The 15,949-nt window shown below is 39.3% G+C and overlaps 1 protein-coding gene across 3 annotated transcripts in view; it reads left to right on the top strand.

Moving 5' to 3' along the window:
- Positions 1-15,949, top strand: part of KIFAP3 (kinesin associated protein 3) — a 66,338-nt gene that overhangs the window by 25,577 nt on the left and 24,812 nt on the right. For 2 of the 3 annotated variants that reach the window (XR_001874974.1, XM_017815862.1), the window contains exons 11-17: positions 1,546-1,646; positions 5,933-6,041; positions 6,431-6,543; positions 7,440-7,605; positions 7,807-7,935; positions 8,201-8,299; positions 9,395-9,480. Coding sequence is in view for 2 of the 3 variants with exons in the window: in XM_017815862.1 (XP_017671351.1) it covers positions 1,546-1,646; positions 5,933-6,041; positions 6,431-6,543; positions 7,440-7,605; positions 7,807-7,935; positions 8,201-8,299; positions 9,395-9,480 (803 nt within the window). In the remaining variant the exon portion in view is untranslated. The remainder of the gene's footprint in view (positions 1-1,545; positions 1,647-5,932; positions 6,042-6,430; positions 6,544-7,439; positions 7,606-7,806; positions 7,936-8,200; positions 8,300-9,394; positions 9,481-15,949) is intronic. The other variant, XM_017815863.1, reaches the window with a different exon arrangement.

The raw sequence follows: 15,949 nt of genomic DNA on the forward strand, positions 1-15,949 counted from the left end.
GACCCATGAAACTTGAAGGAACAATTTAATCTGTAAGCTTTTATATTTGTATAGGAGAACCCTTTAGCTGTATGTGTAGGAAGTTTTTTACATGTAATTATTGTTTTCACAATGTTAATAGAAGCAAATAGGTAGGTAAGATGACCAGGCACAAGAGAAGCACAAAAGATAACAAACACTTCAGTTTGTTTGCTTAAAACAGACGCTGTTTATACTTCAGCAACTATAGTACAGTCTGTGCTTTTAGTTTAATAATACCCAGAGTAGCTTTCACATTTGGGCAGTGTCCTTTCTCCAGCTGTTAAATGTATGGAAGGTTGTGATACCAGTTATGTTTTTTTCAAGCAGGTAAGAATCCAGAAGGATCTGAAAGGTCAGCTATGATTTCAGGTTTGACATGGCTGAGAATACTTCAGTCTGTATGGCAGCTGCCAGAAGGGTTTCGTGGGTCTCCTTTGATAATTCGGTTTTGAAAAAAGGCACGAATGCTCATTGTCAGGAAAAAGGCATCATATCCTTGGCTGCTTAGAGGAAATTCCAGCTCCCAGTGATGTATGCAGAAGAAATATTTAACTGTGTTGGTTGCTGTTTGAGGTTTTGATGCTTTGCCAACGTGTTAAACGGATGTTGTTCTAACTTGGCTTGAATAGAGGTGGGAGGTAGGATATTGCTGATCAGTTGTGTAAGAACTGTGAATGAATTTGGAGTTGGTCTAACTAATGTAAACATTTAGATAAATGTTTTATCCCATATACAGTCAGGATCCTGCTAATGCAGGGCTAGAGGAGAACTCCAGAGCATGCTCAGTCTGGATTTCAGCAGTGAGTCACAGTCAAATTCACCTGTGTTGTTCTTAGGCATTTCTATGTTTGTCTAAGATGATTTTATAGAACCTTTCAGTTAAATACTTCACAGCCTACTCACATTAACTGCTCCAATTTTTCTTGAGAGTGTTTTTCTCTTTGCTAAGCGTGAATGTGAAAATGTACTAATGTCATTTTTGAAATGTATGAAACACAAAAGGCACCCACGGGATAATATCATTTAGAATAGTAAAACAATCAGTATGTGACTTGCTTGAAAGGCAGTGAATTCCTTCCACAACACTTTTTAGTGGTAGTTCTTATTTTTCTCCCTGGCATTGGTACATTCTTTATAATTTCACTTTGAGACAAACTTGTTATTTGCATAGGAATATCCATAGCTAAATCTTAATTTTCTACCTGGAAACTGAGGAAGGCTTTCTCTGCATGGACTATCATTATTAAACATTCCTTCACAAAATGTATTCCTTGCAAAGTGGAGATAAGGAAGCATTTTGAGATGCTGGGAAGAGGAGGGAATAGTTACCAATTGCTCTTGTTCCCTTTTTGCACAAATGTGTGGTTCATTTGCACAGGCCAGGCAAGACCCTTTCATTAACGTGTCATTTCTGATTTAAATGTTCCCTCTATTAGCCAGCATTTTTCTGCTTTTTGTTTTCTCTTTTTAAGTGTTTAGCTAAAAATACTTCCATTAATATGGGTTTTTTTCCTCTCCTTGTAGGAAATGAAAACAACAAAAAAGTAGCGATCTGTATTCTGTACCACATAAGCATGGACGATTGCTTCAAATCCATGTTTGCATACACAGACTGTATCCCTCAGGTATGTGCTTTTGTACGTGATGAGGTGATAAAATCCCTCTTTCCCTGTGCAGTCCGTGCCTTGCTCATGGCAGAGCTCGCACTGACCCCCGCAGGTGACGGGGGGAACAGCCACGGTGCTTCTCGCGGTGAACGACCTACTCATCAGGCAGGAACTGTTCCTCCTGGCTTCTCATGGTCCCAGAAAGAGGAGAGGTGACACATTCCCTGTCAGTGCTGCAAACACAGGTGACCTGATGGATTTCTGCAGAAGATCGGGAATGCTTGAGGCAGATTAAAGCTTGTGCAGCACAGCAGGTCCTTAGGGAACCTTGTGGAAAGTATTTCCTTTACAGTTTTAGAAGGCATTCTTTTCTGATCCCATTGGGTATCAAAATTTCAATGTCTCCAGTATTACAGGATATGAACTGGAAACCAGCCAAGCAGGGTTATGGTGCTACATGACAATTCCTGTTCCTACTGTAGACATGTACAACAAGGGAGACTTGGAAGACTGTGGAAGGCTCTTCACTGATCTTTCAGACTACAGTTTGTTACATAACTCGTTGATCCAAGCACAGACACAGTATCATGGGGTTTTGGTTTTTCTGTGTGTGCTTGTGTTTTTGTATATGCATGTTTTGTTGTTTCCTGCTGTTTTTTTTTTGTTTTTTTTTTTTTTTTTTTTTTTTTTTTTTTTTTTTTTTTTTTTTTTTTTTTTTTTTTTTTGTCTTTCTAAAGTGTCAGATCCTGTTTTACTGATCTTTTTTGCAGGCCTGATGAGGCTGGAGTTGAGAAAGCCTGTGTTGCATAAGTGTAAAAGCTCTCTGTTAGCTTTTTCAGAATTGCACCACGGTATCTTCTTTCCTGCCAAGTGTGTTTTTAACATCAAATACATCCAGAATGGGAAGTTGTCATGGAAGGTTTCAGAATTTTTCTGGTCATTATCTCATGACAAAGTTGGTGAAGCTTTTCCACATGCAAGAGGATTTTGGATAATAGAGAGGGGAGAACTGCTGGGAATCACTAGTATATGTTACAAAGTGGTCTTGTAAACATCTTGCTTTCTTTTCTACTGCAAGAAGCAACTCTATATTAAGGCATTTGTGTGGTACAAAGGACCCGCTTTGTTCTGAGCAGTTATCAGCCAAGCTAGAATTCCTGCACTGTGTGTCATGGCTCGCTTGTGATGTGCCTTCAGGGAATCTTGGCATGACTCTTGGATACAGCTCTGTGAACACTGGGTATCTACAGACTAGTGGTGCAGGACACGAGCGTGCTGCCTTCACTGTACTTTGCCTAAACAACAAGATGGAAGGGCACCTATGGCTGTTAATGCCTCACGAATCACTCCTGCCAACTGTTCAGAAAGAAGCTGGATGGCCAGAGCTTAAATTTCGTTATTGAATGTTCAAAATGAAGATGGTTATTAAGGAAGACAGAGGTAGCAGAAAGCATAGGGAAGTGGATAAGGCATCAGGAAAAGAAAATTACTGTTTTAAAGAGACTCTCTGCTCTCTGATTCTACCCTGGAACACCAAAACCTCTTTTCAGTAGTATGTGCCCTTCTTTGGGTTTGTTTCTTTTTGAGGCGTCCGTCTAAGCTGGCAGATACTCAATAAGGAACGTTTAGCTGTTGTAGAAAGTGCTTGGAAAAATCAGGGCCCCGCTGTAATTTGGAGGGCGTGAAGTGCTGGCCGAGGGCTCGCGCGTGCTGTCCCAGGTACACATCCTCGGGATGGCAGGAGTTAGTGGGTGCTATTCTAGTAACAGTTAAAAGTGAGTATTAACAGTTCATTCTTGTTTAGACCTCAGCAATGCGTGTTTTGTTTAAATAGGTGCAAATGCCATCCAGATGCTTATAAAAGCCTTTATTGGTAATAACGTGGCCAATCAAAGGGCATGGTTGGGCAGTGATGTCATGGGGATATTTAATATTTCGCCGCGGAGCGGTGTGCGAGGTTCTCCGCAGCTCCCCACATGTTTTCCACCACGGTTGTCCTGTTTGGCCCCTCTTTGATCTCTAAGCTTCTTTTCAGCTTAATGCTGGTAAACGTCCTCTCTTGACAGCACCCTTTGCTCCTGTCCGCCATTATCTGCTGAAGTTCAGAAACCAGAGCATCACTTCAAACGGCGGAGTTGGGGAGTAGCCGGTCAGGAGAGATTCCTGAGGCATGCAGTTCTGGCATAATCATTCAAAGATGTTGGAGCTGGGCTTGGGGAGGGGGTTGGACAGAGGTGTATGTGAACAGAGAGCTGTGGGGGTTGGCCTCTGGTCACTGGTAAATAAGTGAAGGCAGGTGCCAGAGAGTCTAGACACAGTGATTTCAGTCCTGGTCTGTGGTATCTGATACTCAATATGGGACTTGTCTGATTGAACACTACTGCCTCTTCATTGCACATGCTGCAGTCTTTTTACTGCCTTCCTGCTAAATCAGTAAAAGATGACAATGGACATAGTAAAAGCAGAACAAATTTAATTTTAATATTTCCTATTTGGCAGCAATTACTCTTCCTTTTGAAGTGGCACAAGAAGCAATCACATTAAATGAAGACATAATGGGAAACATGGAACTAGTATGAAACTATTATTTTAAAATTTGAACGGCTTTAATTGAAACTGGATATATTTTTTTCTTTTTATAGAGAAGTAGTTCAGTAATTAACAGTGTAATCCCATCTTGTTAAACATCTGATTTCCACAGATTTTGTATTGTGTAAGTAATGAGATTGTTTCCCTTCAAATTATTTGAAGGGTTTTAAAAATCTGTTTTTAAAGGTTTTGTAACAGAAAAGTTGCAGGGGGTGATTTTTGAATGCTCATGTTCTACTTGTTAAGTGGCAACTTTCTTCTCTGTTAATTCACTCTTCTGTGACTGTCAGGCTTATGGATTTAATAACCTAGGGATTTTTTAAGTTCTTAAAACAACTCAGAGAAATCTGATTCAACATTTTTAAGAAAGGGAGGAAGAAATCAATGATATTTTTAAAATCAGTCTGTGAAAGTCCCAGAAAAAAGAGAAATAGCTATGTTGTAACATAGTTTGGTATTTTATTTTACTTGGGTTCATTTGGAATGACAGCCTTCTATCTGGCAATAGATGAACATACAGAATGGTCAGAGTAAAAGGCTTTGGAGTGAAATTCCTGCAATCCTATTTTTCTTATTTTCCCCTCTAAATGTGTTGTTCACCCACTCTCTAGTTTTTAATGCATTAAAAACTTTTCTTTCCACCAGGGGGCAAGCACACAAATATTTAATGATTAGTTAATCATTCAATTTAATTGCTTTCTTCTCTTCCCACCCCTTTCTGACACAAGCTGAGCTACGTTTTTTTGTACCTTGTGTCCCACTTACGTTTAGGTTTAGTTTCTTCTTCCAGTAATCTTGGTCTTGTCATCCCACTACTTTACATTATAATCTAAACGTGTCTTATGAACGGAGTGGATTTGAGGAGCAAACAGGGTGATGTCCTGCAGCCCTGAAGCTGTGCAACTTGTCTGCCAGGACTGGAAACAGAGGAAAAAGAAATGGATATATTTGAGTCATGGTGGTATATTCAGAATGCCATTTCAATAAAGGTTCATGTTGAACCAAACAAACCAGATAGCCAGCCCAGTGCCAGGTGTATAAAGTGATGGCAGTCCACAAGTTATTAGCCTAAGGAATCACCTGGGAATTCATCCTGGAACTTGCTAAACAGTTGGAACAGGATTATAGGTGATTGTCTTCTTATGTTAACATTACCAAAAAAGTAGGATTACTGCTGGGAAGTCTTTAGTATGTGGCAGTGATCAGCTCCAGGAATGGAAGCTGCAAAGATAAAGCACATTGCTGCAGATACAGCTAATTTACCTATCAATGTAGTAAAACAATAGTGGAATTATTCTGCAATTAAGTATCTGTTTAGAGCCATATTTTTATTAAACGACCTGGTTCTGTGGAACTACATTGTGGGGTTTTTTTCCTATATTAAGTCTACCTAAGCTTTCAAAACAAATATATCCGATTTATCACAACTATAAAAAAACAGTAAAAATAAAAATTTCAGTGGTAGCAATAAAATGTAACTTAAGCCAAGTTAATTTAAGGTGATGAGTGACTGCCATTTTTGGCACTTTTCAAGCATTGTTATCCCTAAATAATGGAACTATACATCTTATGCCTTGGACCTTTGTAATTTTTACTGTTCCTGTAGAAATGCTGAGTATTAATTTTAAAAAAGGCACTGTAGTTGGTATCATAACATTGCTTTTCTAATGCTTTGGAAAGACTAATGACTTAAGTGTGCTTGTGTTTCTTGGCAGTTAATGAAGATGCTTTTTGAATGTCCTGATGAGCGAGTTGACCTGGAACTTATTTCTTTCTGTATTAACCTTGCTGCTAACAAAAGAAATGTGCAGCTTATCTGTGAAGGTAAGTGAACCGAGGTATATTTGAGTGAGTTAGAAATGTGTATTTTTAAGAAGAAAATAAATCTGATTGGGTAATGATTGTAAGCAAATGGCCATCTGCTCCTCAGAGTTGGTCTTGGTGACAGGAATGACACTGAGCAGAAACGCATGGCCAACACATCTCTTATGTATCCATGTAGATCTGAAAAACAGACTGATGACATCTCTCTGAAAAGCTGTGGCTGTGTGGACAACAGGATTTTATCCTCTCTAGATTTTTCACTTTTTCCTTTTAAACTTCTGAAGTTGTTTTTTTTGTCTGGGTGTGCATGTCGATTTTTGACCAGCCAATACTTTCCTGATTTTTTTTTTTTTATTTGGAGGATTTCCTAAGTATTTGTTTCTTTTCAGGAAATGGTTTGAAAATGCTAATGAAGCGGGCTTTGAAATTTAAGGACCCATTGTTAATGAAGATGATCAGAAATATTTCCCAACATGATGGGCCAACTAAAAGCCAGTTTATTGTAAGTACTATGTATTACCTAATGTGATCTCTCATTTTTTCCTACTGGAAAAGACTGGCTTTGGAGAGCTGCTGTGGTTTGTCTTTGCAGGGTGTCCAGTTTGTTTTCTTGTCTGTCATGGGTTGATTTATGTTTTGTTTTATAAGGCTATCTCAGTTGGTAGATCAGGGTTTAGATGCCCCCATGGGGAAAACAGATCTTAAGTCCTATCCAGTAAGTTACAAAACAAACACAAGCAAACAAACAAAACAAAACCCCAGCTGCTGGGGTGAACATCATAACAATTAAGTTGTCCTAAATTTCTGCTTTTAGAACTAGAGAGCAAAATAAAATGGTTTTTTTTTTCCACTGTGTTTTGTATATAGGTATTTTTAAATTTTATATACTCACTATTTAAATATTAAGCATGTAAAGCTACCCTTTCAAAAGAAAGAAGGAAAATCAACATTCTAATCATACTGGTAATGAGGATTGAAAATCACATTGTATGGAATTAGTAAGTAGAATCCATTATTCCCCTGTTCATGCCCTCTGAAAATCTTGTAGTTATTTATTAAAGTCTTTAGGAAGAGGACCTCATTACTGCCACTAATGCAGTATGGTGTTCACTAACTTCTTTCCTTATTTTCTAACAACTCTTTTAACTCTGTGTGTAGTAACTACTTTTGGATCATTTGAACAAATGATCTACATCTCTTGAAAGGATGGAGAGGAAGAAAGCTGCAATGTTTTCTTGGATTATTCTTCAGCTGAAATTGAAACTGCCTTATTAGTCCCCATTTCAGGAGCAAAGTCTCCTTAGTGTTCCTTTGAGAACTAGTTTTAGTTTGACTGAGGTGAGTTCTTCAGAACCCCAGATTATCCACCTGTAATGGTTGTTGCTGTATTTTCTTTAGGATTATGTTGGTGATTTAGCAGCTCAAGTATCAAATGATGAGGAAGAGGAATTTGTGATTGAATGCCTGGGAACACTTGCAAATTTGACCTTACCTGATCTGGACTGGGAACTTGTGCTGAAAGAGTACAAACTGGTCCCGTACCTCAAGGATAAACTAAAACCAGGTCTGTACAAAGTCCGGTTTGTCTTTCAAAGCAGAGTCTCTTGAAGAATATTTAGAGTGCTCAGAGCCAAATCTGTTTACCTTTATAATTTGTGATTGCTAAGGAAAACACTGAAGAACAGAATCATGTCTACAGATAAATATACAACTGCCAGGAGATTAAGAATTCCTGAGAGGTAACACTTCCTGCCTTCTGACTCAGCAGGTTCTGCGGAAGATGACCTTGTTTTGGAGGTGGTGATAATGATCGGGACTGTTTCCATGGACGACTCCTGCGCTGCTCTTCTGGCTAAATCTGGAATCATCCCTGCACTCATTGAGCTTCTCAATGGTACCTTGCTGTGTTTGACTTGACTTCTCTGAAAAGCAAGAGCTGTGGTTGGTGTAGCTGTGCTGTAACTGAGTGCACCATCCATGTGGTCTTGCAAGGCAGGGTTAGGTGTTGTATGTGGAAGGAGGAGCAATTACTCCATTACTGATAGGTACTGATTAGTGATCTAATAGGTTTGGGTTTTCCCACACCTCCACAGCTCTCTAAGCATCAAGAGTTTCTATTTGTGAGATTTGAAATTGTGATGGGTTTTTTCTCCTTGCAGCTCAGCAGGAAGATGATGAGTTTGTCTGCCAGATCATCTATGTGTTTTATCAGATGGTCTTCCACCAAGCCACCAGAGATGTCATTATCAAGGAAACTCATATCTTTTTAATGGTTAAACATTTAGAATTGCAGCACTTAATTTGCCATCGCTGGTTATTTGCCTCACGTTTGTCTTGCATTAAGCCCGTGATCTCAGAGGTTTCTTTGTAAATGGTTTATTTCAGCTGAATGAAAAACCCAAGCAGCCTGGGCTTGTAGAGTGACTGCAAGATTAATAGTAAAGATTAAAAGTTAGTTTGCTTTGAAACAGGGAGGGGCGTAGGAGGGGATCACTGAACCAGATGACTTATTAGTTGCAATCCAGTCTGATTTACTGTATGAATTTGTTTTGCAAATTGTAGTGAAATTCACACTTCATAGAAAAACTTATATAGGGCATAGGCAAACTTCTTGCATTGCACCATTTATACATATATGTGTATGGTCTGAAGTTTGTGGGCCTTAACTGGATGTTAAATTCAGTTGAAGAGAACAGAGTGGGTTGAATTGAGCCCTGGTAGGGAGAGCAAGCTAGTGATTACTTTGCTAACAATACAGGGAATACTTCTTAATGTTCTTTTTCCTTTAAGCTCAGTGGAATATCTGAGAAACCATTTAGAATGTTGTTCTTTGTCTCCTGTTTGGACCCCTAGGTTGCTGGCTTTAAGAAAATAAAAATTAAAAGTTGCATCTCTTCCTATATCTGTAATGATAAAGCACCAGCATTTGGACAATGGTTTCACTGCTCAGATTGAGCAAGTATTAATGCACAATAGATTATCTTCGGTATTTTTTAGACACATACATTGGAAACAAGTAGACTCCCTAAAAATTACAAAAATCTCTAAAGATCAAACCATTACATGGAATCTCTGCCCTGTTGACTGAAACCTTGAGTGCATGGATTTCCTATAACAGATCAGAATGTATTTTCTTTGTAAGGGACATGTAATTTTTCTTCAGCAGTTTTGAGGACTCTTTGGGTATCTTAGAATAGGACTTAAGAAAAAAAAAAGTGGTTTGGGGAAGGCTGCTGAACATGTGATGAAAAATTCCTGACTCTGGTTCTTAATGAAACTTGCAGTTTGAAGAACCCAGAGTTGTGGGAGGAAAAAAAAAAAAGTTGCTTTTATCCTTAACAGTTTCTTTCCAGAAGCCCCAGCATATCTTATAGACCTGATGCACGATAAAAACGCTGAGATCCGCAAGGTTTGTGACAACACTCTGGATATTATAGCGGTAGGTCTGACTCTTTTTTATCTTTTGTCCTTCCAGAGCCTCTTTGTGTGAGAATTCTAAAGTAACTAAGTAACAATAACTTGCAAACTGAAAATATGTGTCATGTGCAACTTTCTAATCATACAGGTAAAAGGTGAGTTTGCAGGGCACAATGACAATCATTAGACTACGTATCAAACTTCCAAAAAGTGCATATATACCTGAAAATTCATACCAGTTAGCTTTGCAGTACAGACACTTCTAAAGAGTGCTTTTAGACTTAAATAAATTAATCACATTATGTAAGTATGTCAAGCCTTCATTATTTCTTAGTTCTCCAAACAAATGGCTCTTGTTCCCCAGCAGCTTCTATTCAGCTTCTCTACATTGCCTGATGCCAGTATTTGTTTCAAAAGGAGAATATGGCTGTGATCCTGAAGCTGGCTGTTTCCTGCTGGGGGTACAGTCACTGTAATACTGTCTTCAGCTCTTGGATAGGTTTCTTTTAGTTACATAACCTAATTTGTCCAGCCATCCATAGATCACAATAAACTGGGACAGTTGTATTAAACTGCTAGCTTGATATAAAGAATACTAAATTACGAAGTGCTGTTGCTTTATGAGCTCTTGCAGTGTGTGTACTCTGCTTCTGGGGATCCTTGCCTGCAGAAGCACTAATATTTTCTAGGGTGTTCTTCATTGAAGTAAATACATGGTGAAACTGATGCTACTAAAAAGCTGCATTACATTGTTAAAATGCCCCCTGGCCTGTTTCATTGTCTTGACTTCTATGAGCAAAAAGGATTTCAGCATCTCTGGTGTCTTAGGATTGCACTGACTGTACATCCTTTTGGATGCAGAGTAACTGTCATGAAATGGAATCCTGTAGCCAAAGAGAACTTAACTGAGTCAAGAGCAGTGGTGTCTTTTACTGCCTTAATGCTTTTCCGGTCATCTACATGGTTTCTTCTTCAGCTGAATTACACATATTGCAGCTTGTTCTCTGAAAAGTTTAATATAGTGTGGGACTGAACTTACACTGCACAATGCTATAGTCTAGTTTTCCTTTTTCTGTTATACTCATTAGTAATGTCTTCTAATTTAATATTCCCCCTAAAAATAGTAAAGTGACGTAACATTTGCTGTGCTGGAATTCTTTTTATCTGGCTCTGTCTTTGCTTCATGGAGGTATGGAATGAAAATCGTGCTCCACTACTTAATGGCAGAGTTACTGATGACATTCATTAAGCTCAAGATTTAAACTCAGATGAATTTGCACTGAGTACTTATTTATGATGGGCATTATGTTCAGCTTACTAAGATGAGTTATTTTCAGGGACATCTCCAGTGGAAGCAGTAGAAGGGCTTTTTTTGTCTTCTGGGTGAGGCTGGACAATCTGAGTGCATCCAGCACTTGCTTTGCCTTGGGGCCAGTGCAGCTTCCAAGTGACTCACATGTTGATTTGTTCACATGGGGAAGCTTTACAATGTGGTGCACAGTAGTATCTAGTTACTGAAAATTTGGTAGTAATATTATTAAGCAAAATGTATTTTATAGGATCGAGAAGAATAAATTTATAAAGACATAGTTTCATATCCAGTATTACCATCTGAGTAAAATGTACTTGGCTTTTTTTCCTGTCCTAAGAAGAGATAATCTTTATGCTAATCCTGAGTCAGTGAGCAGTGCTAGGAGACAGTAGGTTATCAGAACCTCAGATCTTGATAGGTGTTTTGCCATTCAGCTCTGAGGAATGTTAAAGCAGCCTGGAAGCACAGAAGTGTTTGGTTGTGTGTCAGTTTTACACAACCAGTGCCTGCTGAGGTGTCTGAACAGAAATAGTCTCCAAGATGGTGGAACTTCTTACCTGTGCTAATCCCCACCAAGAAAACCCTCAGTTTTCAGTCATCTTGTTCCATACATGCTGACAGGATTAGGTCCTCTGATGATGGAAATCAGAAAATAAATGTTGGAGAATAGATTTGAAAGTAATTTCTTCTCAGGGAGACAAATGCTTCTTTCACTCATCAGTGAGCTCTATATAGTGTGATTGAAATAACACTGAAGAAAATGAGATGCCTTATAAGCCTTAGGGGAGAAATGTAGTAAAGTAATTGTCACAGAAATTATGGAAATGTTACACTAGTGATGATTTGTTTAATATAACTTGGCTGGACTCTGCCATTGATGAACTGAAACAGATGTGCTGCTTTAGCACAGTATGCACTGAGACTTGCACACAAGACTTTGCACTGAGACTGACTTCTTTTGTCAAAAAGTAGGTCTGTGTTGATGATTTAGGAATGCTTCAGTGCTGTGTCATGTGCCGAGTTTTGACACCAAGGAAGTAGGTTAGTGTACTTGTACCCCTAAGGTGGGACAGGTCTTACAGCTTAGCTGAAAGCCTGGAGTCAGCAGCTGGTATAGGAGTCTCAGGCAAATTAAGTTCCCTTTTCCTTTGCCTCAGAAGCCTGGACACCTGCAACTCCAAGCTTGTGGAAAAAGATGTCAGCTTATTTGAGATGGTTTTCCTCTGTTCACCTTGGGCAATGTTATCAAGAGCCAAGGAGGTTACTAATCTCTCAGGTTTCTTATTCTTTTTCTGCTCCTACCTCACTTTTATTGCAGTCAAATTATTTTCCTCATTTATTCAAAGGGTATCTAATTAACCATTACCAGATCCTTGGACTCTAGTCTGACACTCTGTCATGTCCCCCCACTTTGCTATTCAGTGTCTTTACAGCTCTGAATGCAGACCTGCTGTACCATCTTGTTTCTCTTATGATCAGGAGTGGATCGTTATGCTTCCTGCAAAAGTAAGATATCTTATAGATAGCTACAGCATTGATTTAGGAAGGGCCTCATGCCTGAGTTGTTTTTCCAGCTTTTGTTCTTTGACCACTTATTTGTAATAAACGCCAAATAATGTTTGCCCTGTATGGAAAGCATTGTTAATGAACAGCTTGCTTCTTTTCCTGTAAGCTAAGCTCCCTGATGCAAGTCCGCTATGTTGGGGATGCTGGAATTTCACATAAGAAGCAGGAACGTGCTGTGAACCCTGAGTGCTCTGGGATTTGGGGCCAGCTGTGCGAGATGTTGGCCAGCTCTCTTAGAATCAGAGAAGAGCAGACCACAGGGATTTGGTGTGGGCTTCATTTGAATAGGCAGCATGCTCTGAAAATAGATAACCTTTGACTCCAGCTTGGTGTCCTCTCTCCATGAAGAGTACTGTAGTCACTCCAGGAAAAAAGGTTCTCCACTGCTCTTTCTGTGGTGCCTCTTGTTCCCCATTATCCTGTAGCAAACCCAAGTACAGAGGGGTGGGCAGAGGGCAGTGAGGGAGTGGGGCTGTAGGCTGAGCTGCTGAAGTGTTTTCTCTGTTCAGCTTCACTAGTAAATGTGCCATCAGTCTGCTTTGGTGCTGGTAGCCTTTTGTGGCAAAGAGCATTACCCAGCAGGAAAGGCTCTGCCTGTAGCAGAGTAACCACACTGCAGCAGCATCAGATAGGGCAGGAGCGTCCTGCTTGTCTTTGTGTTCACATAAACCTGTCTGGGACACATTCCCTTCCAGCACTGGTGCTTGCTCTTTGGAGCTGTAAAATTAGGAAGGTGAGCTAAGCCACCCATCTGTTACTTAAGTAACAGGTTGCCAGTGAGATTCCTTACATTCCTCCAAAGTAGAGGGGAAAAGAAGTTTCTCCGGTCTGCTACTGCCAGTATGGAAACTTTCTGGATGCTGTGCATTGTATGTAGGCACCTAAATTTGGAGGGCATGAATGGTTACTCTTTTCTTTGCCTTGCCATTAGCTTCATCTCACAGGTTTCTGTAGCTTCCTGTCAGAATATATTTAGCCATGAACCTGATTGCAAGCAGTGACCCTGGGTTGCACGGGTGTAAGTGGTAGAAGGATTTTTTTTTTCCTGTGAAGGAATTGCCCACAGGTGGTACTTGCCCTAAGGTAGGTGTGGCAGACACCTGCAGAAGGTGATCCATATCATCTGTTTCTCTCCTTGGTTTGTAGAGGCACATAGTTGAAATCACATGCCTACCTTTTGGATAGGTAGGCAAGATAAATCTTTTCTTTCTTAATAAATGGTTAATTTAGGCTTTCACATAAAATGTGTGTTCTATGAATGGCTCAGTAACGAAGAATTTAACATATCAAGTAGAGCCTTGAACATAATGAGCATCTACTTACTGTATAGTGGTTTCAGTTCAGTATGAGAATCACATCAAATGAACCCTATTACAGACCCAATTAAAGGGCAACCACATTAAAGCGAAAAGGAAAATCTGTTTTTCATCAGCTGTGAGAGAACAGAAAGCAGATCTGTGTAGCTCTGTGTTATCCTATAGTGTGTTAATCAGATACAAGGTGTGACGGAAGCCAGTGACAAAGGGGACCCTGATAGGGAACAGACACGCTCTGATAATGGGCCAGTTAACGCTTCATAATATTTCAATGGTTCAGTAGTAAACAAAGTTGGAAGTAGAACTTCAAAAAGGATGGCACATTCCTCCCAGAGTCAAGCCATACATCTTCTATGACACTTTGGGATTTATGGAAACCGAATGTTAAAAACAGTGATGTCAGGGAGCTCCAAAGAGAATAAAATCAACCTTCAGAATTCCTCCTTTTATGTTTCTGAACATGCAGTATTTGAGGGAGGGGTGTTGGAGAATAGGCACATTCTGTTCACTTTCTTCTCATTCTCCCATCTGACACTTTCCCAGTAGCCTAACATTTAAAAGAGCTGGAGGACTCAAAGCTATGACTGTATCTCCGTGATGTTTTCTGGCTTCATTTTTGCAGGAATTCCTTGGTAAAGAAGGGGTGCTTCATGTGTTTAAAAACCAAAACAAAAATACCCCACACAAGATTAAAAAAAAAAAGGCTTTAATAGCTCAAAATATAATTACTGGAAGACTTGCAGTGTTTAAGGGAATTGTTTTGCTCTAAATGTCTTTAATTTGCCTTCTTTGTGCCTTTTGGCTGTAGTCCTGCATTTACAGCTTTTCTTCCATTCTGATGTTATTCCATTAATCATTTACCCAGTTGGTGGCTCTGCACATTTCTATGGAAAATCTACAGACATATTCTTGATCTAGCAGTACTTAAATGAACTTTTTTGTGCTGAGGTTATATAAATTGTTCTAGATTATTGCAAATCATCCTTTTCTGGGATGGCTGCCAGAGTGAAACTCTTGACAAACTGATCATTGATCTAATTCTGGTGTGGTCACTTCTTTGTAATGTTTGTACCTTGTGTTTCACTGGGAAGGAGCAACCAGAACAAAGTTGCCAAATTACTTGAACAGATAAATTGTGGTTTTTTAATAATGTGCACATATGGTCAATTTTACAACTGCTAATTTGCCATTCAATTGCTAATCCCATTTTCCAAAATTTAGATGAATAATTGAGGAAAAATACCTGGGAGTTTTTAAGCCTCTTAATGTAGGTTGGGAAATGTACAATAGACAGGAATATTCTGCTCTGCTGTCTTCATCTAAAGGAAAAATCTGTTAGGATCTGGGTCATGTTAACTGATTTTTTTTAAAAAGGATAGAAGAAGTTGATGTCTGTTTCTGACAGACCTTCAGCGTGTTCAGCCAGTGGTGTGGAATGGAGCAGTGGTACTGGGCAAGTGGGATTCATTTAGGGTTGGAACTTGGGGAATATTCAGGCATTTTCAATGTGCAGTTATGATAAATGTGAATTCGATGATTTAGCTGCTGGCCTTTTGAGAACTTTTAAAGGTAAGCAAGGTAATTTAAAAGGGATTCAGCTTTCCCACAAATTAGTCTAATTTGGTGTTTGTTAAATTTGTTTATTTTCCCCCGCTTCTTTGCAATCATGATTTCTGGGAATAGTTTTTTTTCAGCCTGCAGTATGATTTCTGGCAGTAACAAGAGTTCCTCTAAAGCTTGTAAGTAATTCCCAGCTGCTGGAGACTGACATAATAGATAGCCCACGATTTTGCTCTGGCAGATGCAGCAAAGAAGATGTTTCCAAGATGCTGGTCAGATGTCATAATTGAAAGTCATGCTCTGTCTTTCTTTTTTTTCGGTGATTTTATAAATCTCAGTGATGAGCTTGCTTTTTTTCCAGGGAAACTCTTGTTTTGCACTATTATTTCTAAGAGTAGTAGTTATCCACCAGTCAGAAGGCAGAAAAGGCACAGAGTAGGGAGTGTTACCTGTGTAACACATATGATAGCAGAGAAGAAAAGGTTGGTTGGGTTGAATACAAAATTAATTTAAAAGTTCAAGTTCAGACTACAGGGCTTTCAGAAGCTTAACCTGAGCTAACTAAGCCAGCTTGTTCTGCCTTCTTGGCTTGTTTCTGGCCTCTGGTTATGGGCAGATCTCTTTTGGCATGTCTGGCAGGAACAGTTTAAGAAATTACCACTTCCACAACCAAGGCATTGTCGCTAATTGTGTGTCTTCTTCCTGTATGGGGCTAAGTAAAACAGATTTTTAAAGCC

The sequence above is a fragment of the Lepidothrix coronata genome, unplaced genomic scaffold (assembly GCF_001604755.1).
Source record: "Lepidothrix coronata isolate B3197 unplaced genomic scaffold, Lepidothrix_coronata-1.0 Scaffold52, whole genome shotgun sequence".
NCBI lineage: Eukaryota > Metazoa > Chordata > Aves > Passeriformes > Pipridae > Lepidothrix > Lepidothrix coronata.